Here is a 24,128-nt window from a genome sequence, read left to right as displayed (position 1 = left end):
TTTTGCCGACCTTGTCTTCAATATACCTTATGGTTTGTGGTCTGATGTTGAGGTCTTTAATCCATTTTGATTTTGATCTGACTTTTGTGCATGGTGTCAGGTCGAGGTCTAAACCCATTTTTTTGCATGTGTAAATCCAAATTTCTGAAGCATGGAAATACTGAGCCCCTTATGATAGTGGCTTTTATATCCTTGGGGGAAGGTTTTGGCACAAGGTTCCAGAGACTGGTGGTGAGGAGATGCATGAGGAAAGATCACACATAGGCATGACTTATAAATGAATCTATGTGAGGATGTGAATGGAAAGTTCTGCTGGTAGAACCTGTCCCTCAGCTGTACCATGGACAGAGGGAAGCCCCCAATACATGGTGCCTGTATACTCAGAGTTCTCACTGCACATAGCTGATTCTGATCACTCCTTTGTCCTCAAAGGGTGGAAACTTTGATGTGGCAGATAGAATGTTCCACAGCCTGAAGAACGCCTGGGAGTCGGCCTCCAGGGAGAACATGAGTGATGTCCGGGAGCTGACGCCAGAGTTCTTCTACCTGCCTGAGTTCCTAACGAACTTCAACGGGGTGGAGTTTGGTGAGTGGAGGAGGGGGCAAGGCCTGGGTGGGCCGCACAGTACAGACTTCCTGTCCACAGTTACAGGTCAAGACCTACTTGATCACCATCTCTGATAACAACTAAACAGACACCTCATCCGCCTCCCACCGTTGGTGAGCAAGCAGACTCTGCTGGGTGGAAGCACCTGATAAATAGTTGAGGAAGGGTGCTGGACCCCCACAGGCTGCCAGGACCACTCTGATCCACAGCCCCATCTGTGACCTTTTTTCTGAGAGTCCCAGGTTTCAGTCAGCAGCAAGACAGTGTCCAGAGATCAGGAGCCATTGCTAACTTCAGATCTGGTGCCATCTGCTGTGTGATCTCAGAAAGCCCCTGCCCGGCTGCACTCAGAATCCCCCAGTATCCCACAAAGGAATAGGCTGAACTCTGTGAGTCATGTCCCTGAACTGATTGCTGCTTTGTGCCAGGGACCACTGCAGTACAAATATGCTAGTGCCTCCTTCCTGTCCTCAAGCCCTTGCGAAGGGCAAACCATCCCTTCTTGTCACCTGCCTTAGAGGATGAACAAAAATTTCAGGTCTTGGTAGGCAAGTGTCTGGTGACTGTGTGTGTTGACCCCGGAAACTCTGCAGTGAATGCCAGGGTGACTTGGAGTGGGGCTGAGGGGTCAGATCCAGGGGCAGGGAGTAGGCAGTCCAGAGTGGAGGGGTGGACCCTCAGAAACACCTGGCAAACCAGGGTTCCTGTTCCTTAGAGCCCTGCCTGTCTGGGCAGGTACCTCAAGCCAGCCTGGATACCAAACCAGGGGACAGGAAGAGGGTTGGACAACAGGCTCGGGTTGGAAGCTTGAGGGAGAACACAGGAGCTGCAGAAGGGAAGAGACCTCTCCAGAGACAGGTGTCTTTGTGGAATCAAGAAAACAGGACTTTAAGGTTTGCAGCACTGTTTTAGGCACTGTGGATTTAGGTGGGACTCCTGTGCAGTTTGCATTCTCTGTGCAATGAGAAGGAAAGAAAAACCTAGACAATTAATGGGTGTAGAGACACGATCAGCATATGGAAAGTCCTCTGAAGAAAGCAGGTCAGGAAAGCATTCATGAGAAGGCTTATGCTCTTCTCATCCCAGGAAGTTCCTTGTATAGGTGGCAGATGGTGAGCTGAGACATTATGATGAGAAAGGCCAGGGCACAGCCCTGTGGGCCGGAGACCAGGAGAAAGTTTATTCTAGTTCTACAGCAAAAGTTCTGGAAGGTTTCAGTAAGACTAGAGTGAGTAATATTTTCTGAGCATTCTTCATATCCCTGAGGTCTCCTTCAGCATATCAATGTGCATTTTCTCTTTTAATCCTAATACCAGCCCTATAAGGTCACAGGTTTGAAAAGTGAGTCCCAAGGAGATTAAGCCGCTCAAGGTTGTGCAGTTAATGGGTAAGAGAGAGCTCGGGCTTGAATCCAGGCTGCTCTTAATGTCTGGGGAAGCTCCCTTTGAAAACCTTGCCATCCTCACTTTAAAAAATGAGAGAAAATGTACCAGTGATAAAACTAGATAAAGATGCAATGAGATGAGCCATGTTTGCCAAGCACCTAGCATCATGTCCTGGCATAGTGTCAAGTGGGCAAAGTACCATCTCTTTGATTGTCATTGTTATTCTCTCCTTATTGTTTCAGCACTGCATAAAAAGCACCCTGCTGAAAAAAACATCGAGTATCAGGAAGGAAGCAATACAAAAAAACAATGATAATACAATCTCTTTCTAAGATCCTAAATCAGGCACTGCCAGGGAAGCGAGGAGAACCTTGCGGAGGAGCTGAAGACTCAGAATCCAAGTGAAAGCATCAACATTGCAAGAAGGATGAGGTTGAGGGAGTGAGGAGGCAGGAAGCAGTGTGGTTTCCACAAGACATAGCTTGTGTGTTCTGTGTGGAAAGCAGCAGGCCTGAACTACACTGTGTTTGCACCCTCCTGGTCCATAGCCCAGTCTGGATTCCCAGTTACCTATCAATCTATTCTTTCTCTCCCCATTCAGGCTGCATGCAGGATGGGACAGCATTGGGGGATGTGCAGCTCCCTCCCTGGGCTGATGGGGACCCTGGGAAATTCATCAGCCTACACAGACAGGTGAGTCCAGCGGGCCCACGGCAGAGCCTCTGGTATTCTGGTTGAGGAACTCAGTGGCTCAACAATGCAAACAAAATTTTGAGAAGTAGTGATAAGAACTTCAGAATGTCTGAAGAGCCAAAGCTGACAGGAAAAGACTTAGGTTCTGGGCTCTCTGACATGCTCCATTAGACTTAGCTCTTCTGCCAGTTTTTTGTGGGGCGAGGGGAAAGCAAATTCAGGTTCTTACTGCATGGAGGGTGGTATAGCTTAGTAAGGGAGTAGAGACCCTTGGGGGCTTCCATTGATTGAAAAGTTAATGGTGGGAAATGTGTACTGGTAGAGGGGTGGGTGTTGGAACATTGTATAACTGAAACCTGACCACGAAAAGCTTTGTAACTGTGTATCTCACAGTGGTTCAATTAAAAGAAAAAAGAATGTAGCAAGGATGAGAATGGTTGTTCAGAAGATGAAAAAAGATATAAAAGTGTAACTAGAGGAAAAGGGGACTTGAATATTAAGCTCTAATTTTTAAAACATTAAAAACGTATTGGAATGAGGGGTCTCATTCCCCTGACCCTGAAAGAGCCTCCAATGCGGCACCATTGGAAAGGACGAGTAAAGAGAGGCTTCTAAAATCTCAGGACTAGGACTAATGGAGACGTTACTGAGACCACATGAGAAATTCAACAATCAATGATGATGATGAAAAGCATGTTTAGGAGCTCATGTGAAAGACATATTGAATATGCAAAGAAGTAGCAATAACTTCTTGAGAAATTTGAGGTACTTTGAATCCAAAGCACAGGTAGAGAGTCAGCTTTAGTCTCTCATTCAGATACTTCTAGGCCTGTCTGACATAGTTCTTCTGAACATCAAGATTATTTATGCACCTAGAGCAGAAGGAACAAGATGGTCTCTTTGTCCCTTGCCACCTTGCAAAGCCAGGATTTGGGTGGTTCTTGGGAGATCACTTGGCTTGTCAAGCGCCGGGAGGCCTCTTCATCCTTGTACAGAGCCAGCACACTGGCACCCAGCAGAGTATGCATGAGTCTGGGAGGGCCAACACTTCTCACGCTCTTTGGGTTTGGTTTCAGGCTCTGGAAAGTGACTTTGTCAGCGCCAACCTCCACCACTGGATTGACCTCATTTTTGGGTACAAGCAGCAGGGCGCAGCCTCAGTGGAGGCTGTGAACACCTTCCACCCTTACTTCTATGGAGACAAAATAGACTTCAACAACATCAGTGACCCCCTGATCAGGAGCACCATCCTGGGATTCGTCAGCAATTTTGGGCAGGTGCCCAAACAGGTATTACAGCATGTTGTGTCTTTTGTCTTACTTTCTACTAAAAGTATGTGACCATACTAGAGAGACAGAGAGGAGGGGAGTGGAGGGAGAGAGAGAAAAAACAAAGAGAAAGGAAAAGAGAGAGAAAGAAAGGGAGAGAGAGAGAAGGAAAGAGAAAGGGAGAGAGAAGAATAACAGGAAGAAAGTGGAAGAGAGGAGAGATATTTGTGCCTAGCCAAGATTAAGGAGGACTAGAGAGGGAACATGTTCTCCAACCATGTCCCTTGTCCGTCTAGAGCAATGTTCATCCCCAACACCTCCTGAGGCTGCTTGCTGTAAGGTGAGCCCTCCCAGATGACAGTGGTGAAGACTACACTGACCAATAGTGTGTGTGATAGACATGGTAATAAATCCAGAGGATGCCATTATTCTCTACATATTTATCCTTCTGGGAAATTTTGAAGAATTCAAAAAGTTGAGATGCCAAGTGCTTGAAAGTGCCTGGAATAACATTAGTACTCAATGAGATTAAGCATTCCTGCTATTTACCTCAGCAAATCCTCTCTTAAACTCTGGGGACAGGATTTCATTCTTTGCAAATCAGGAAGCTGAGATCTGGAGAGGTTGAATTGCTCTCTCTTGCCAGACCCCTGGTGGAAATGCAGGGGTCTTGCACCAGGACTGTCACATGGTGATGTGATGCTGTGCATTCAGGCTGCAAGGTGAGGAAAAGGTTGGGGCTTCGGTTATACTGGGGATGTGGGAGAGTGGTTCATATCCAAAGCACAGACTTGATAACACTGAAAACATAAGCAAACTGCGAACACTGAACTTTGAAATGTGCCTATTCAAGGTGATAAGCAGGGATGAGGACAGAGACAGCAGGACGGAACATGGGAACACTGGTGAAAGGAAGTGGACACTGGTAGTAGGATTGGTGTGAAGTCCTGTATACCTAAAACCAAATTTTGCAAATCATAGTTTTTAATTAAATTTAAAAAAAACACTTCATTGACCCCGGGTTTCTTGAGTTTCCAACTTGAATTTGGTGTCCAGATAATTTATCTCTAAGCACAATCCCACAGTCTAGGGTCCTAGTCTGTGGCCCCAGCCTCCATTGGTAATTAAAGGTACAAACCCAGCTAATCCACAACCATCCTAGGAAGCAGATGTGACCAGGAGGCCTGAGAGAGTCATGTCACAGTTAACGTGACACCGAGAGCTTTATGCCATGGACTGAGGACTGCTCAGCTCTCGGGAAGGTGACTGGAGAAGGCACTGAGGGTGACTTAGAAAATGGGGGAGGCATTTGCAAAGGTGAGTTTCCCCAGGAATGGCTTAACAGTAAGGAATTTTGAATTTCAGGAAAGAACTGTAGGTGGCCTAATGATTTTATTTATTTAATTTTTAAAAAAATGATAAAAAGGAAGCAGTTATGTAATTCACTTGTAGGTAACCCCACCCAGCTGTGTCCTGGATTCACATCACCGGCGGTGCTTTCACACCCACCGAGTCAATGGGCGCACACACAAGCTTAGTTCTACTTAAATTTATAGATCCTAGGGGCTTTTCAAAATATTTTGAAATAACAAGACAAAACACAAATGTAGTTGATAAAAAGAAAATATTGACCATCAGCAGGGTAAGGAGAGAGATGAGAACTAGTTGGCTAAAGGAGGTCAGTGGGTGAAAATGGAACTTTGGTGGTGATCATAACATCAGGGTATGATGCACAGGCGTGAAACCAATGGCATGCCAATGCAGTTTTGTAAATTTCTGAATCGTCATCAGAATGGGAATTCTGTATATGGTACCAGCCCAAAGACAAGGCAAATGCTTTACAAACACACTCTTCCATGGAGGACAGAGGGGCTGTGCTCATCAGAGCCATGGCTGGACAAAGAGGATACCTTATGTGACACTCACTGACAGCTCACCATTCTCATATCTGTCTGTATCTATCACCCCTTCAGCTTTCCAGGAGTCCAACATCTGATTAAGGTCTGTCACTGAGCCAGGGGTGCCCCTCTAGATTCTCCCAGGCTGCCTACAGAGCCCAATCCACTCTGCCCAGTCCCAGCCCCTTCCAGCTGCCACCCCCGCCAGCTGGTGACATCCAGTGGATGTTTCTCTCTAGAGCACAGGTGCTGCCCAATGACTGGAGTTTGATGGCAAGGGACTGGGGCCAGCCATGAGGCACTCTCAGCTCCTGCAGCCAGGACTCTGCCAGGCAGTACAGCCTTGCCCAGACAGTTATGACAAGAAATTTCCCATGAGGGACAAATTGACCAGAGATTTATGAAAAAGAAAATTAAGATAGGAGATAAAAATGGAGTCCTTCCCAACTCTGAGAAAGCCTGGAGGTTTCAGTAATGAAACTCGAATACCTGAATTTTAAGCAGATTATATCTTGGTGAGGTCTGTCCTGAGACAGTGGAATCAGGCTGGGGATATGGTGTCGATTTTGGACTGTTAGAGCAAGTGGCTGCTGGGGGCTTGTTTGGGCAGGCACCAGGTTCACCTGCCCCCCCCTCCTATTTACCCCGTTCTGTTCAGCCATGAGCAGGTCCGAGATTAACTGTGGCTTTTGATCTCTTCTCCCTACTTCCCAATACTCCTAGAAGCTCTGGCAGTCACCCCCCATGAACCCACTCCAGGGCCACCATGTAAGCTCTACAACCAGCCCTGCTCTGGAGACCCATAAATAAATCTCAAAAGAAATCAAAAGCCACAATTAATCTCAGACCCGCACAAGGCTGAACAGACTGGGGTAAATAGGAGGGGGTGGGTCATCCTGGTGTCCATCCAAGCAGAGCACCCAGAAGCCACTTGCTCCCACAATCCAAAATCACTGCCATGCCCTTGGCCTGACTCCATCATCTCAGGATGGATCTCACCAAAACATAATATGCTGAAAATTCTGGCATGAGGGTTTTGTGACTGAAATCTCCAGGCTTTCTCAGGGTCAGGATGGGCTACCTCCCTGCACCTTCAGGAATCCTCAGCAGTCATATGCACATCCCAAAGCTGCCACCCAGTTGAAAAGCTACTCTAGCCTTACTGTCCTGATAAAAATACCGAATGCGCCGAACAAACACCATGACCTCTTAGCACCTGTATTGCAAACCATAATGCACAAAAGGATAAGGAGAGAGAGCAAGAAGGAAAGTGCCTCCCATAGAGGGAGGTTTGGGTGGGGGTTGGGGGCTGGGGGATGGTGGTAGGGAAACAGGGGACACTGGTGGTGGGAAGTGTATGCTGGTGAAGGGATGAGTGCTGGATCATTGTATGACTGAAACACAATTATGAACACCTTTGTAATGGTCTATCTCAGATATTCAATTAAAAATTTTTTTAAAAAGTAATGTGGAGTTCATGCCCAATCTGATGAGCTTAATCAATGGCTGAGTAGATAGCAGTATTACTTCATTTAAGGAAAAATGGAGTCCTACTCTGCCTTTTGGAACATCGACATGAATATTGTGAAAGAATTGGGTCTCCATGCCCAGACAGATGTGCCAGATGTGCCTACAGAGAATTTGTAAGAGAAAGGGGGGACAATGGTGGGAACTAGCATTAGTGAATAAAAATAGAAATATGGTCACTGGAGGGACAGGGCTGTAGTGCCCCCCTGACCCCCGATGGGAGAGGCCACCCTTCTGGGGACCAGGGACAGGCAGCCAGGCGGGTCATCTCTGCCAACTGTGCTGAGAGCAAGAGGAAGTAGCTGTCCCCCAGCTCACCCCCAGGGCTCATGCCTGCAGCACCCAGGCTTGAGCCTGCTGGTTCTGTGGGGGCTCAGCTCAGTCGGGAGCTCCCTGAGCAGAAGGTCAGCTGTGAATTGTGTCCCTTGTGGCCCGTGTGACCCGTGCCCATGTCTCTCTTTGCCTCTCCAGCTCTTCACTAAACCCCACCCAGCCAGGACTGTGGTGGGGAAGCCGGCACCAGGAAAGGACCTCCCTACATCTGCTGGCCCGCCTGGACACCCACAGCCCTTCTTCTATAGCCTGCAGACCCTGAGGCCATCTCAGGTCACTGTCAAAGGTAGCTATGGGGTGCTTCTTTGGTGATCATCATGTCCAGAGTTGTCCTTTCTGTGGTGGGCATTCTTTTCAAGTCAGGGGCACAGATCTGTAAGATCTTGGGGTCTGACTATGGGGGTGTGTCTCTACCATAGCCAGGATCTGGGGGTTCTTTGCTCTGGAAGTATCCCAGACCACACCTGCTAGATCCTTCTGATGACTCATTGATCTGGTGAGACACAAGCCTCTCACACATACCTACTCACATACCCCTCTCTCACACACCTCTCTTTTCCTTTCTCTTTCATACATGTACCTGTATGCATGCAAGGGCTCGCACATGTGTGCAAACACACACACACACACACACACACACACACTCCTCACCTCCACAGCCAGGAGTTGCAGGCTTGCTAAAGAGAGCTTGGTACTCAATGAGTACCGAGGCATTCCTGTAGTATCTAGTTGAGTGCATGTGCCCTGGGAGAGTAGCTTGGGTGTGCCCCAGCATGCAACGTCCTGGGGGTGCTCTGTGTGTGCTTATGAAGTTGGATGCATGCTTCCCAGAGCATGTGCTGCTTTGGGGACATTACACTGTATGGAACAAGAGAGGGGCCTTTGGAGTAGAGTTGGGTTTGTTGGGACTTTAAGACACGTCCTTCCTTCCCTGAGAATCCACAAGTAAAGTACAGCCCACATAGTCCTGTGAGGTGCCAGGAAGGGCAGGTGGGCAGAGCTCCCCACAGCCCCTGAGATTTTGTACCCTCTGCCCGACACCGTTAGTTTCTCCTCTCCTGACATCAGGATACTCAGACATGGACCAGAGAGATAGCACAGGGGCAGCACTTGCCAGTTTGATGCTTGGCATGGCAGGTGGTTCAGAGCTCTGGCAAGAGTAAGCCTGGTCTGGCCCCAACCCCAGACAACAGAGAGACCCTTGGGTCCACCTGCTCACAAGTGCAATGTGGGAGAAGCTCAAGGACCTAATGTCGGTCCTAGAGGGAGGCATGGCGGTAAGGTCCTTAGTGGGCCACTCCTGTCTGGCTCCTTCTATTTCATCTGTCTTCTTGTCTTTGACTCCTGTCCAGGTTGCTATCACGGGTGCTGCCTTTGGTGCTCTGCCATACTGACTCTGGGGTAGATATGTATCTTTTCTCTCTAGGCTCTGAGTCTCCCAAAGGAGCCATTGGCCACATTGTCCCTGGTGAGAAGAACATCCTGGCTGTGGAGAGGAACAAGGTGCTTCTGCCTCCTCTCTGGAACCGGACGTTCAGCTGGGGTTTTGAAGACTTCAGCTGCTGCCTTGGGAGCTACGGCTCGGACAAGGTGAGAGACACAAGATGATGTGGGCTTGGCTCCTTCCCATTCGGGTGAGTTGGTCCCCAGATGCTCCCAGCAGGACCGCTCACACGACCCACATCCTCTACGTGGCTGTGCCCCTGCTTGGGAGGGGAGGGTGCAGGTGACCCCAACACAGGACTTCTTGGGCCATGCTTCCACCAGGTGCCCTCACCTCTGCAGCTGTTTCTGCCTCTGGCTACCTGGCTCTATGGAGTCACCCGGATTCTCAGTCTGGGATGGATGTTCAGAGGCTCCTGCACCTGCTCACTGTCGCAGCTTAGACTGGGCGGCTCTGAGTGCCTGCCAGCTGCTGGGAACAGGCGTAGTTGTCCTTCCCCGTGCTTTTAGCTCTTCCTGCCTTCTGGAGGGGGATCTCAGCTGTCCCCCACCTTCCCCCCAACCCTCACTCCTGCATCCATCTCTCACCCCACCTTTTCACATCTGTAAACCCTTTGTTCATCCGACGCCACTCTTCCCTCCATTCTCATGTCCCCCGGAACACGATCTTCCTTGGCCTTGGGCTCCTGGGTCTCCTGATGCTCCCAGGTTTTGACAATCGTCCCTCTAACACCCTCACCCATGTCCCCATCAACTGCTAGAGTCTGAGATTTTTAGGGATGAGCCTGAGATGACCATAATTTTGCCACTTGGCTCCTGCACAGGATTCAGGCCCCTGGTCCCCCAGTCACCTGCCGACTAGCAGCCTCCTGGTCATGTTCCCCGCTATCCTGCCCACAGCTCCCAGCTTGCACCCTTCCTGCTGCCATGCCTGTCCCTCTTGTCTCCCCCAGATCCTGATGACATTTGAGAACCTGGCTGCCTGGGGCCGCTGTCGGTGTGCCCTATGCCCATCGCCCACGATGATCATCACCTCGGGGGACAGCGCTGTGGTGTGTGTGTGGGAGCTCAGCCTGGCCAAAGGTCGCCCCAGAAGCTTGTGCCTCAAGCAGGTAGGGTGCCTCTGGCAGATATAGTGGCTGCAGAGACTTGACCCCCTGAGGAGTGGTCCCTTCACTCTGTGACATCTATCTGAGCACGCTGTTCCTTGCCTGGCCTGGATTGGTCTCCTTGGAGACCCAGGCAGTTCACCCCAGAGCCAGTAGTTAGTTTTATCTCACTAAACAACATGCTGGAGCAATTTCTGGGGCCACTATTACCAGGACAGCTCCATACAACCAGGTGGGCACTGGTACTGCCCTGAGTATATGAGTGAAAATGACAAGGACAAGGAAGTTAAGTGACTTATCCAAGGCTGCAAAGTGAATCAGTGGAAGGTGATTTCAGAAGGGAGTTGGCTACAGTGGGAGGAAAGAGGAAGCAGAAGTGGAGGCAGAGAACTGACTCTGGGCCCATGAGCTGAACCTCCAGACAAGGAGTAATAGAGTGGTATACTTGCTGCTTATTTAAAACTCTGGACACTTGTTTAATTTTGCCAAGCAGGTACTATTATTCCCAGAATGAAATGAAGAAAATGAGGCTCAGAGAGGTCTAGTTTGTCTTTTAGTCTTGTCTAAATTTTAAACCTTACTCTCTCTCTCTCTCTCTCTCTCTCTCTCTCTCTCTCTCACCTCAAGACTATTACCTTAGGATACTTCTAACTTTAAAATGTACTTCAGGGGCCAGACCGACAGTACAATGGGTAGGGCACTTGGCTTGCATGTAGCTAACCTGGTTAATTGCCTGTACTCCATATGGTTCCCCAAAGCCCCTCCAAAAGTGATCCTTAGGTACAGAGCTGAAAGTAAGCCCTGAGCACCACCAGGTGTGGCACCAGAGCCAAAATAAGTAAATAAACAAGTAAAATACATTTTATTATTATTTCTTTTAAAGTTAGCCATCTAGCCCCAATCTGACAAAACCCAATACTAACCAGATAAAGATCTCCACTGCCCAGCCCCCCCTGCACTGCCTCTCTACACTGTTTCTGCTTCTCTGGAACCGATAGTGGGTTACTCGGGCACTCTTCAAGGCATTAGGCTCCCTGAGAAACAGCCCCAGAGGCTGATGCACAAGGCCCAGGTGTGCTACCTTACACACACACTGCAGAGCAGACGGGAAGGACAATGGGTCAATGCAGAGCCTGGGGGATCCTGCAGAGGCCATGGTGCAGGCCAAGGGTGACTGTGACCCCTGCAGGTTGCCTTCCTGGCTCTTCAGTCTGGGACCTTGCTGACTCCTCCAGTTTTCCCGTGGCTCAGGTGGTCTACTCATGGCTCTTCCCATCCCTGCTGTGCTGCGGACTCCCCTGGCCTCCTGGGAGACTGAATATCACCTGCATGGAGGGTTTCCCTCTCCCATGTCTCACTCTGGGGAATGCAGATAAAGCAAACTCCAGCGCCAGCCTAGGGGGCTGGGAAAGTGCCTTTTACTTTTGTCTGCGCCCACTTGGAGTATGGAGAGGTCCCCTAAAAGGCTTAGCATTGGCAGAACACAAAATGTCATTTCTCTTTCCCTCCTGGTTCTAAATTGAAAAAGGTAAGGGAATCCCACATGCTCTGATTTTCGAAGCGAATTGAATCAGCACTGAATAGCTCCATAAATAAGTGTGTTGTTTCAGGGGGAGGGGTATAGGCCATTGTTAGCAGTGTTCAGGGTTTACTCCTGGCTCTGTGCTCAAGGATCACTCCTGATGGGGCTCAGGGGACCATCTGGTGCTGGGGGTCGAATCTGGGTTGCATGCGTTCAAGGCAAGTGCTTTACCTGCTGTACTATCTCTCCAGCCCCCAAATCTGTTATTTTTCAAGATATTAAAATTTAAAGGCAAATTTTGAACTCACTTCAAAGGCAAGCAATTCTCTCTAGCCCCTATAAAAATTTTCTTTATAAATATACATATTTATACTATTTTGATCATTGTGTAGATATCTAATTCTATTTCCACCCAGCCTATCAAATTGTTTCTGCTTTTATACAGTTGCTATAATTTACATTTCAATGGTTTCATATTATTCAATTTCCATAAAATTACATTGCAATTGTTTTGTTATGTCAGGGCACCACAGTTTAATAAACCATTTCTTCTAAAAGTAGACAATTGCATTATTTCCAAGCGTGAACTATTCTTTAATGCTGCAGAAAATTTCAAGGATAGATTGCTGCTTGCTTCTGACTCATTGTTGTTTCAAAACACATTTGATAAAAAATAAGGACCAAGGTCCGATAATCCTGCTTTCTGTCATGGCTCCTCAGCCTGACCACACGGCCAGCAGCTAATTAGGGTTACTTCTCACCACAACACATCCAGCATGGAGAGTTCTTCTCAGTGGGATTTCTTTACTTATTTGTTTATTAGTTATTTGTCTATTTATTTATTTTGGGCCATGGAAGTGTGCAAGCTTACTCCTGCCTCAGGAATCACTCCTGGCAGTGCTCAGCGGACATATGCAGTGCCACGGATTAAACCCAAGTCAGCTGCATACCAGTCAAGTGCACTACCCACTGTACTATCTTTCATTACTTTAGCTGTGTACTATAGTGGACTATTTCCCAACCTTTGACCCTGAGGACATTAGTTATTTTGATTTTCTTTCTTTCTTCCTTTCTGTCTATCTTCCTTTCTTTTCCTTCCTTCCTTCCTTCCTTTCTTTCTTTCTTTCTTTCTTTCTTTCTTTCTTTCTTTCTTTCTTTCTTTCTTTCTTTCTTTCTTTCTTTCTTTCTTTCTTTTCTTTATTTCTCTCTCTTTCTCTCTCTCTCTTTCTTTCTTTCTTTCTTTCTTTCTTTCTTTCTTTCTTTCTTTCTTTCTTTCTTTCTTTCTATCTTTCTTTCTTTCTTTCCTTATTTCTTTCTTCCTTTCTTTCTCTCTTTCTTTCCTTATTTCTATTGATGTTTAAAGTATTATTGCTTACAATACTATTGAAATCAAAAGAAAAACACTTTTTTTCCCTTTTCAGTTGGGGACACGGGGCATCCATTGATCACACTTGGCATTACTCAGGGCTTACTCCTGACTCTGTGCTTAGGAATCACTCCTGGCAGTGCTTGAGCTACCATATGCGGTGACAGGGAATCAAACCAGGGTTGGTTAAACCAGCATGTGAGTGCCCTACACTCTGGCCTTGATAGTGGATATTTTTTTTTCCACTTTTTGGGTCATACCTGGCGATGTACAGGGGTTACTCCTGGCTCATACACTCAGGAGTTACTCCTGGTGGTGCTCAGGGGATCATATGGGATGCTGGGAATCGAGCCCAGGTTGGCCGCTTGCAAGGTAAACGCCCTACCCGCTGTGCTATCACTCCAGCCCCCAATAGTGGATAATTTTAAGCTGTTATATAAAGAGATATTTTTCTGCGAAAACTAAAGAGCCTGAGGAGGTGCTGTCTTCTTGCACTGGTTTCTCTGGCCCTTCTAGATGGGGTGAGGGCATGACTGGTGTGTGGTGCTTTGGTTCCCAGACCAGAGGGAAGACACCAGTTTTGAGTGTGTACCAGTTGATACTGTCGCTTCTATTTTGTAGTGTATAAATAAGGGACAAATGGCTTTCATCATTTATATCTACCATAGATAAATCGGGGATCTTGAATTTGAGTAGGAGATGTGTACCATTAATGTGTATTCCTTCATAGACTGACTTGCATTAACACAACTACTTTTATGTTCCCTACTCAAGACCAGATTTACCCATTTAAAATTTCTGTAATATTCTAAATTATCAAACTAAAATTTGTGTTATGTGCTTCTTAAATGTATGTAAAAATAAACACTGCTTTGTTAGGTAAAAAAAGTAAAGGCTGTGGATATTGGCAGGTGCAGCTCCCTCGTGGACAGCGTGGACAGGTGCCCAGGGCTTTCCTCCTGCCATCCCAGGTCCTATTCCTTGCCCCCTGGCCCGCACTCTAGGGACCTGTCTCGAGGCTTTAGTCACCTGAGAGTTCCTTTGGGGGAGTCAGAGGAGCTCTGCCACACCCTCTCTGCTTTCCTCTATTCTGTCTTCCTGAGGTGACCCGGATCTTTCATCAGTCAAGTGCACAGCTTTGCCAGCACCTTTAGAGGTGCCATGTTTGGGTCTGTGGAGCACAAATGCGAATTGAGGGAGAACTTTTTGTTGTTGTGACCAGTCAGGGTGAAAACTCTGAAAAAAGAAGATGCTCAGCCCCATTAGCCTAAAAGAGATAGGCAGACTGCGGGGTGAGGTTCCCCTCTCCGCGAGCCCAGTCAGCCTGTGTCAGTCATCCTCACACCCCTGCACTGAGAGTGTTGGCATCGCAGCTGCTCTCAGATGAGGCTGACTGGCTGCCCGGACTGGCTGGGTGGTGAAGCCATGGCACCGTAAGCTCCAGTGTGTCAGGCTGGCTCTGCACCCCTCTGGGTCCCCTGGGAACAAGGCCTCTCTCATGATCTGGAAACACAGCTGCCCTGAGCTGACCAGACCCATTTGAGGCCACATGGAGGGTTGAATGCAAGGTTTGGGTCAACCTGATGTCACATGACTGGTCAGGCTGTGAACTCACAGTCAAGTCACCTTCTTTAAAGCATGACCAAATCTTCACTTCCTTCCTGCTGGCTGATTTTCCAGGGGGTTGGGCTTTTGTCAGAGAGTATTTGAAAAGTTCCCTTTGGTAATGGATGCTCCCACTTGAGCCTGCTAGAAAATTCTCTGAAGCACTTAGGAAAATCTCAGTGGTGGGAGCCTCAGCTTCAGAGTTCCCCATTCGATAGGTCTTGGATGGGGCACCAAAGTTTGTATTTCTAAGAAGTTTGCAGATGGTGTATGTGCTGCTGGTCAGCCTAGCTCTTCAGATCAGTGAACCCCGCAGGGCAAAGCTTCTTAAACACTTGTCATTTGTGACCCTTTGCACCTGAGCAATTTTTATTTGACCTCAGAGATTGAGACATATAAAATAGGTCTATAGATTAAAGATGTGCTGATAAGATATCTAAAGAAATTTAAGAAGTTATACTACATGCAAATAATGGTGTGTGATGCTTTGGGATATAAGACAAATGTCAAGGGAGTGCAGAGCTGGTCTCTGCTTGGATTATAATTAAAAAAGATTCTAATTCTCTGCAGCAGTATCTCAATCCTTGGGAAGACAGGGAAATGAGAGGCCAACCATGAATGTTCAGGAGCATGCACACATACACCACCTGCCAACACACACACACACACACACACACATACACACGCATACACACACTCATTCACATACCAGGGACTTTAGAATCACTGAATCATCTGGTTCCTAGTCCAGGGTTCAAGAGTAAACAGGACAACAGGTTATCTCCCCGAGAATAAGGATTAAGGCCTCTCTCCTTATTTTTGTATCTTTCTCCCATCCCAGGCCTTGTATGGACACACACAGACTGTCACATGCTTGGCAGCATCAGTCCCCTTTAGCCTCCTGGTGAGTGGCTCTCAGGACTGCACCTGCATCCTGTGGGACCTGGACCACCTGGCCTATGTGAGCCGCCTGCCTGCACATCGGGAGGGCATCTCTGCCATTGCCATCAGTGATGTCTCGGTGAGTCGCCTGTCTTCTGGTGTGAATGTCATTAACAAGACTATGAAGCATGGGATCCCAGAGGACAATAACCCTCCATCCCAGAAAAACAAACGAACGAAAAACCCAGGGCAGAAAGAGGCCAACCCACCATGAATCCTCTGAGGCTTGGGTGCATGGAACTTTCTTTGTACAGCCTAATGGGGAGCCATCCACATGGGCAACATCTGGGTCTATATTAAAAAAATTTTTTTTTCCCTCTCTGCTTTTCTCCCTCTAGTTGTGGCAGTGGTGGGAGGTATCTGTTCTGGCATGGACACTGGGGAGGTGGGGCAGGAAATTGGCTTTTGAAAGAAGGAATCTGCTGGGCTTGACTGATTCAGCTCATTGACTGCAAATTCAGCTCATTGACTGTTGACTCAGTAGATGCCTCTGGTTCCCCTGGCAGACAGTGTCTCCGCTTGTCCTGTGCTAGATAGCAAAGTTGAGTCTGTCAGGAGTGTATGTGTGTGTGTGTGTGTGAGAGAGAGAGAGAGACAGACAGACAGACAGACAGACAACACATTATGTAGGGGGAAGGAGCAAGAGAAGAAAGTGAAACAGAAAGAAGCATAAACCTTGCAATATATATGCATATAATGTATATAATATATTAATGTGGAGTTTCTCATAGACTTAAGTCTCCACCATGGAGCATAAGGGTCTCTGAGAGAGGTGCTCACTGTTCATATCATTACAGCACAGGGTTAAAATGAGCAAGGGTCTACAATGGGAGGAGGAGAGAGATTCTGAAGGAGCTTCTTGGTACCAACTTTGAAAGTGATGTTTGTGGTAGGGTTGAATGTAGAATGAATATTACATGAGCAAACAATGGATAGAGGGATGGATGGATAGATGGATGGATGGATGGATGGATGAAGAAGTAGTAGCTAGGTAGGTAGGTGGATATTTGTTTAAACTCATGGGCAAGTAAGTAGATGAATTACTAGAGGATTTATGCATATAGAGATGGTAGGCAAATGGATAGAAGATAGTTGTATTGGGAAAGACACTAAGCCATGATCTGGGAGAAAATACAACAATATATTATAAGATTATGATACACTTCTCAAATATTGGTATAAGCATAACAACTTATTGTTGAAATCAAATTGTTTTGGAGCCACGTGAGTTCACTAAGTACCTGCTGGGTCCAGTGCTGAATGTTAGATAGATGTGTCAGACATGGTCAGTCAGGAATATGATACCAAACAGTATCATCTTAACATACTCAAGCAGAAAAATGATCAGGAGTGACTATATGATACACATGAACCCGAGGACTTATCTACAAGTTGAGTCTTTTATGAAACTCAGTATACTGTCAAAGAGAGGGTGTGGTGAGTCCCAATGATGAGTCAGTAAACTGGTGCCAGAGAAAGTAAGATCCAAGCACATACTATTGTATGAAAAGTGTCAGAAACTTACACTTGTATGAAAATGCAGCAGATCATTGAGTTTGGAAGGAGTGGTCATCCAAAGAGGTCTTGGAATGCCTTGGTTAGGCTTCAGATGATGAAATAGTGAGGAGTCTGAGTAAGTGGCAAATGGGCAGGTTGTGGCCCGGCCTGGAGTAAAACCTTTTTTCTCCAACTGTTGCAGGGCACCATTGTCTCCTGTGCAGGAGCCCACCTGTCCCTCTGGAATGTCAATGGACTCCCACTTGCCAGCATCACCACAGCCTGGGGCCCAGAAGGATCCATAACCTGCTGCTGTGTGATGGAGGGACCAGCGTGGGACACAAGTCATGTTGTCATCACTGGGAGTCAAGATGGCATGGTTCGGGTAGGTGTGTTTGGGTGGAACAAGGACATGGTACAAGAAATATATATATGTGTGTGTGTGTATGTGTGTGTGTGTATATATATATATATATATATATATATATATATATATATGGTAGGGAATTCGCCTTGCACAAGGCTGACCCGGGTTCGATTCCTCCGTCCCTCTTGGAGAGCCCAGCAAGCTACTGAGAGCATCTCTCCCACATGGCAGAGCCTGGCAAGCTACCCATGGCGTATTCAAGATGCCAGAAACAGTAACAAGTCTCAGAATGGAGATGTTATCGGTGCTTGCTCAAGCAAATCGATGAGCAACAGGATGACAGTGATGATGATAAAGATATATTTATATTTATATTTTGTATATATGTCTTCATCCTTCTCTCTTCCTCCAAGGATTCAAATATGTTGGTTGTCTTTGAGACTATTCCAAACTAGGTATGCACAGCAAGTGAAGTGAGAAAGGTAAAAAATTTCCAGAAAAAGTGCATACAACTAGATATATTATTTTATGTACACATATCTATAGTGAAATAAATACTCATTGCCACAAATGTGTAATATTTCAATTATCCATCTGACCTCCCACTACTTCATTCACTCATCCAATCATTTCTCTCTATGCACCCATCCATCTGTCCATCCACCTATCCCTCTGTCTGTGTCTGTTCATTCATCCAACTTCCCAACCTTCTATCCATCATTCCCTCTACTTACCCGTCAATATATCTGTGATTTTTGTCACAGATGTAATCTGTGACAACATATTATAATTAAAACAAAACATAATTTTGTCACAAATATAAATCTGTCAATCCATCCAATTGCCCAGACATCTACCCACTTAACATTTATTGAATTCTGATTCTGCACCAAGCCCTTTTCATAAGTCATGAACTACAGAAACTTAACAATCCCTGTCTTTATGATGTAGCCGTCTAGGAGAGAAAATAAAGAGAGAATTCAGTATGTGATGCATGCCATGGTTGGGTTGATTAAAGATTTTTTTAGATCATCTGAGGAATACCATGGAGGGGGAATACATTGAGAAACCAAGAAAAATAAGAAGTTTTGATGAAGTAATAAGATGTTAACAAAAAAGTACAAGTGATTTTTCTGAGAAAAAAACAATAAGTAAAGGTAGGGAATGACTCAGAGGTGTCTCAAGAAACTGCGGATTGAATTCCATAGTTTATAAAAGAAATATGAGGTAGTTCCCACAGGTATTCAAGGAAATGACCATTTGGTGCTGCAAACACTTATGAAAGCTTGCTGTGTGCCAATTTGGTTGAAATTTATCCTTGTCCATCATGCATCTTTGTATTCAACATCTCAGAATAACTATGGAAATGATGTTTCAGGGTGGTGAATGAATAAAGTGGGGGGCATCCAAGAGAAAGTGAGCTTTTCAAATAGACACACCAAAGGAAATAACATTTCAGTGGAGTCTTGAAGATGAGGAAAAGTCAGATCATATGGAGATGACATGCAGGCTGAGAGGACAGATTGTGTTGAATAGGAGAAACAAGACTGAAGAGAGTTTTCCAGAAAGCCTCCTACAGAGTCCTATCTATGAGCTGTGAGGCAGAGGGTCTCCCAGAGTACAGGTATCTAAGAAGGGCCAGAGTGTTAAGAGGTCACCAAGGCCTAGCTTAATGGGACCTGTCCAAATTCAGGCTGAGGAGGAGGGATCGGAGCTGGTTGGGTGAGAGGAGCTCCCAGAAAAATTATATGGAGTCTGGTTCTTGCCCTTTGATCACAGAAAATCATCCAAACCACATGTGAGAAACTGTTAGCCTAAGGATATTCTATGCAGGCCTTGGGAATCCCACCTGCTGTGTGAGGATGTGGGAGAGAGCAGGTGTGCATTACCTAATCAAAATGATAATAGACTGACTGGCAAGGCAGGGGGTTGAGGCCAGAGGCACAGAGATGGACAGTGAATTGTCCAAACAACAGTTGCGATCCATCAAATCTCTGAGCAGGAAGCATTTCCCAATAACAAGCTAACACAAAATTTAAGTTCCCCTCCATTCCCTCAAATTCACCCTGGGATGAGGGGACAGAATAAGCCCAAGACTGCAGACAGCATCATGTCCCCAGCATACAACAACTTCCTTTCTCTGACAGATCTGGAAGACAGAGGACATGAAGACATCTGTTCCTGGACCAGCATCACTAGAGGAACCCTCAGCTCAACCTCCTAGCCCAAGAGGTACCTACCATCCTAGAACTCTTTGGGGATCCCCTATGTGGCTCACTCCTTCCTACCACTCTCATTGGACCAAGGGACACAAAACCCTCTAAACCTGCATAGCTCAGGAAATCCATGGAGTCTCCTGAGATGCTGCCAGGTTTACCATGAGCCACTGGCGAAGTGTGAAACCATGTGGAGAAGCACTTTGATCATTTGGCCTCATGCTCCTGGGACCAATGAGCACTGGCTGCTCCCTAGAATTGTGCACAGTGTTGATGCTGGTTAGTTGTCAGAAGCTTGACTTAAAACTCTCCATCTGTCTGGGTGCTGGACTCTCCAATACTAAACTCACCAGCACAGCTGGGTCCATCTGGCCACTTAATTGGACAGCTAGGACACAGACAGGAACAGAGAGGTGCACTATCCTGTGCACAGGGTGAGACAGTGGTTCCCTGGTTTTCCCAACTACCCTGTTGGTCCCAGCTAACCCAACAACTACCCATGGCAAGTTTACAAAGTGGGTTTGAAGGCCAATCATCAAATCAGCATCACTTATTAAAAATGTAATTCTGGGTGCCTGGAATGTGACTCAGATAGTCTGGGGAACATTATTTGCATGTGGGAATCCAAGTTTTGATCCCTAGCATCATACGGTCCCGCAGTCACAACCTGGAGAACGTCTTGAGCATCACTGGTTGTGGCCCCCACTCAGAGCAATTCTAAATTCAGTCTCTGTTCTCAGTCCATACTCTGGAAAAGATCAAGGTTAGAATTTCCATGTCAAACAAGTCCCCAACTGAATCTTAGTAGGCATCAAAATCACAGAACCACTTATCCTGGCACAAAGCTCTCATATGGTTGGGGCAGATGGGTTTAAAGCAAAATCTATTCTATTTCCTGCTTTCTTGGTCACCAGCTCAACCACAGAGCTGCAGGGGAAAGAGCACTTTCCATTGTATATACTTCACCCATTCTCTTATTTTTATCTTTTTTGGGGGATGGGAAGGTTTTTAGGCCACAGCCAACTGTTCTCATGGCTTACTCCTGACTCTGCACTCCAGGATCACTCCTGGTGGTGCTTTGAGGACCTGTGATCAAACCCAGGTCGACTTTTGCAGGTCAAGCACGCTACCCACTGTACTACCTTTCCAGCCTGCCCTATTCTCTTATTCTTCCACTGTGGCTTTGTCAGGTAGCTATGACACCCCATGGCAATAGTCATAGATAGGAATCGACTCAACTAAACACATACCATGGTTATCATTTTTCTCACACTTCTCAGAGATTTGTCTCCTAACAACCTTGCTGATGGCATTAAGGAATTTCAACATTGGGCTCCACATCCTCGCCTGGCTACTTGTCCTGACTGAGGTCACCAGTGCTCCAGGCAATAGCTGCCAGGGTTGTAGTTATGATTCAAAGGAGGAACCGGGATGAAATCACACAAGAACACAGACATAAAAATTAACCTGGGCCATAGCCATAGTAAATCCATATGCAGATTCACAAACCAAAGCCACTGGAGGTTTTGTTGTTCTCATAATATTGTTCAAAACTGTTTTGCTCAAAAGGGACTAATCACGAGCAGGAGGCACAGGTATCTGCACAGGCTTCTCCTGGGGTGCATATTGCGGTCGCCTTGTGTCTTAAGGGGCAAGAAAGGATATCTTTGAAGATATTAAGGAGCCTGCATTTGTGTACAGATGAAATTTATTTTCTTCCTGAAATTCATTTACTTGCCATTGGCAGCAAGGACCAATCCAGTTGAGTACAATTTTAAGAATCATTCCACACATTTGGACTCAATTTAGTACATAAAGTGCTCCAGAGAAGCTTGTTCTTTCAGCTTTTGTACAAACACAACCTGCAAGTTCATTTCCTGGTGTACACAGCATGGCTGTGCCTGCCACCACAAAAGGGAGAGTTGCCCCCTTCCTGTCCAAACTTCAACTGCGTGTGTTGTCAGGGTTCTGCCAACTGACTTCTTTCCATCTTACCCTCCGCATTGAAGGAATTACTGTCCATCCCCAAATGTAGTCATTAAAATGAGTGAAGTAACAATCATTGGGTTATATATTTTGGGGAAAAAAATGTTCTCAGCATTTAATTATTGGTTGTGGCGTGAGAGGATTTAGATAAGTTGATAATGCCGACTTTATGTAATTTATTTTTACTAGGCAATTACGGGCTGCATTACATCCTGGCAGCAAGGTATTGTGGGGCATCTTATTAAGCATAAAGCCAGTAAACACTGATGAACAATTTTGCTGAACTAGGCATGCAATTTAGAAAGCAATAATACACAAATCCAATTTGGTACACAATGGATACCGCAGCACGTCAGCACATGTAACTATCACAGCCTGCAAATTAAATTGGGACGGCCCTTTTTGCAACAGCACAGGCCAAGATTAAATAGATTTCCCCCCGCAATTTAACAAGTTGCTGACCACAAATATAAATATGTGTATGTGTTTGTGGCCCTGTGTGCGGACATGTGTGTGAAGCCACTGGGTCTTTGTAACTATTCTCTCTCACAGGTCACAGGTGGGAGAAGAATCTTGCCCTGTGCCGAGAGCTGGATGTCAGTGCTGCTTTGACAGGGAAACCCAGCAAGACCAGGCCCGCAGTGACAGCTCTCGCCGTGTCCAGGTAACTGTGGCCTGTCTTCTCCAGGCCTCCAGCAGAGGGTGCTGCTGCCACCGCTAGGAGAGGCCACGCTGCTCAGTCGGCCTGGCTCTCTGGGACCCTCCCCCTCTGGGCTGACGATTCAAGCAAAACAGTCAGGGAGGGCCCTAGGAAATATTTCTGTAATACATGCCCACACTCTGCCTTGAATATTCGTAAACATATACCCCCTCACCCCCCACAATGGAAATATATGGTGTCATTGTCTATAAAAAGGGACTTTGTTTCTGGGACCTGCTATTGATGGTGACATCAGTAGATTGGTTTGATTTGGTTTTGCAGTCACACACAGCTGTGCTCAGGAATGACTCCTGTCTCTGTGCTCAGGGATACTTTCTGGCAGGGCTAGGGGCTACCATATGTGGTACCTATGATCAGCCAGGCCAGCTGAATGCAAGGCAAACACCTTACCCCCTGTACTATCTCTCCTGTCTCTAATAAAGGCCACTGTTGGTTTAGAATGCTGGTGCCTTTGATAAAGCAAAGTGTGCTTTACTGGCCACATTACTCTTCCTTCATTGGACCAAGGGGAAAGCAGAAAGTAAATACCCAAGAGGCAGACAGACAGCTGGACAAGCATTCCTTTAGCCACCACAATTACCCAGCACTGGTGCTAGTAAGCATACCTGCATACACCTGGAAGTGCTGGAGAGAAAATATTCCAGGGCTCTCTCCATTCCCTGGAATCTGGGCATCTCGAAGCATTCCCTCTTAGCATTTAGGGGGCCTCAGCCATCCTAGTTGGAAAGACCCCCTTTCCCCACCCAGCCCAAACATCCCTCTGGATTCCCATCTCCTTTTTCTCAGACATGAGATTCAACGGGTCTTGAACCTCCTGCATGCAACACACTCACAGGCTTGCCTCTGACACTGATCTCTCTCTTCCCAGAAACCAGACCAAACTCCTTGTTGGTGACGAGAAGGGGAGAATATTCTGCTGGTCTGCAGAGGGCTAGAAGGACACAAGGGAAACCTCTGCTCCTCAAGGCCCTAGAGACCACTGGCTATCAGCTCCCCAGGCACCACGGGGTGCTGTCCCCTGCCCCTGGGTTGCACAAGGATGCTCTTCTACAACGATGATAAGCATGGACGTTGGGTCCTACGAGCAGCATACTGGTGACCCACGGCTGCCTCAAGGAAGAGGAGATGACACACCCCTCACTTTTCAAAGGGCTCACAGCACTGAGGGTGGGGGGATGAGGGTTCACTTCTTATAAACTAATGGGGTACATTGTATTGTCTTTATTTTATTAAAGCCACAATTTCCTGATTGCAAGGCAGCTCTGGAAGTTCACCACCTTTAAATCTTAGTCACCTGTGTCTCCGCATTGGGAGAGCCAGGGCTACCTGGGGAAGATCTGTCCTCTCTCAGACGTATTTCCTGCTCCTTCCGTGGTCTTGCCTGAAATGCAGAGGCCATACCCAGGAGACTCAGCTTTCCTGGATGAGCCACAGAACCCAGACAGGAGGTTGCCACTGCAGAAAAAGAGGAGTCGGCCTGGGGGCCCCACTCCAAGGACTGCCTGCTCTTCTCTGTGTCCCCCAGCAGGCTGCATATCTCCACCGGCTCTGCCTGTATCTATCATTACAGAAGAGGGAAGAGTATAGTCTACATGTGGATTCTGAATGTGGCCATCTTGGGAGAGCTGGATGACTGTGTGACT

At 46.8% G+C, this 24,128-nt stretch overlaps 1 protein-coding gene across 1 annotated transcript in view; it reads left to right on the top strand.

Moving 5' to 3' along the window:
- Nucleotides 1-23,734, top strand: part of WDFY4 (WDFY family member 4) — a 248,928-nt gene extending 225,194 nt beyond the window's left edge. Inside the window, exons 51-61 of the mRNA XM_004607397.2 lie at nucleotides 433-586; nucleotides 2,594-2,685; nucleotides 3,762-3,974; nucleotides 7,850-7,997; nucleotides 9,117-9,301; nucleotides 10,108-10,266; nucleotides 15,598-15,777; nucleotides 17,398-17,580; nucleotides 19,710-19,794; nucleotides 22,317-22,428; nucleotides 23,354-23,734. Of these exons, the coding sequence (XP_004607454.2) occupies nucleotides 433-586; nucleotides 2,594-2,685; nucleotides 3,762-3,974; nucleotides 7,850-7,997; nucleotides 9,117-9,301; nucleotides 10,108-10,266; nucleotides 15,598-15,777; nucleotides 17,398-17,580; nucleotides 19,710-19,794; nucleotides 22,317-22,428; nucleotides 23,354-23,420 (1,578 nt within the window). The 3' untranslated portion in view covers nucleotides 23,421-23,734. The remainder of the gene's footprint in view (nucleotides 1-432; nucleotides 587-2,593; nucleotides 2,686-3,761; nucleotides 3,975-7,849; nucleotides 7,998-9,116; nucleotides 9,302-10,107; nucleotides 10,267-15,597; nucleotides 15,778-17,397; nucleotides 17,581-19,709; nucleotides 19,795-22,316; nucleotides 22,429-23,353) is intronic.
- Nucleotides 23,735-24,128: the final 394 nt, after the last annotated feature.

The sequence above is a fragment of the Sorex araneus genome, chromosome 11 (assembly GCF_027595985.1).
Source record: "Sorex araneus isolate mSorAra2 chromosome 11, mSorAra2.pri, whole genome shotgun sequence".
Taxonomy (NCBI): Eukaryota; Metazoa; Chordata; class Mammalia; order Eulipotyphla; family Soricidae; genus Sorex; species Sorex araneus.
Note: the sequence above shows the minus strand (reverse complement) of the source record. Positions and strands in the feature narration are given on the sequence as shown.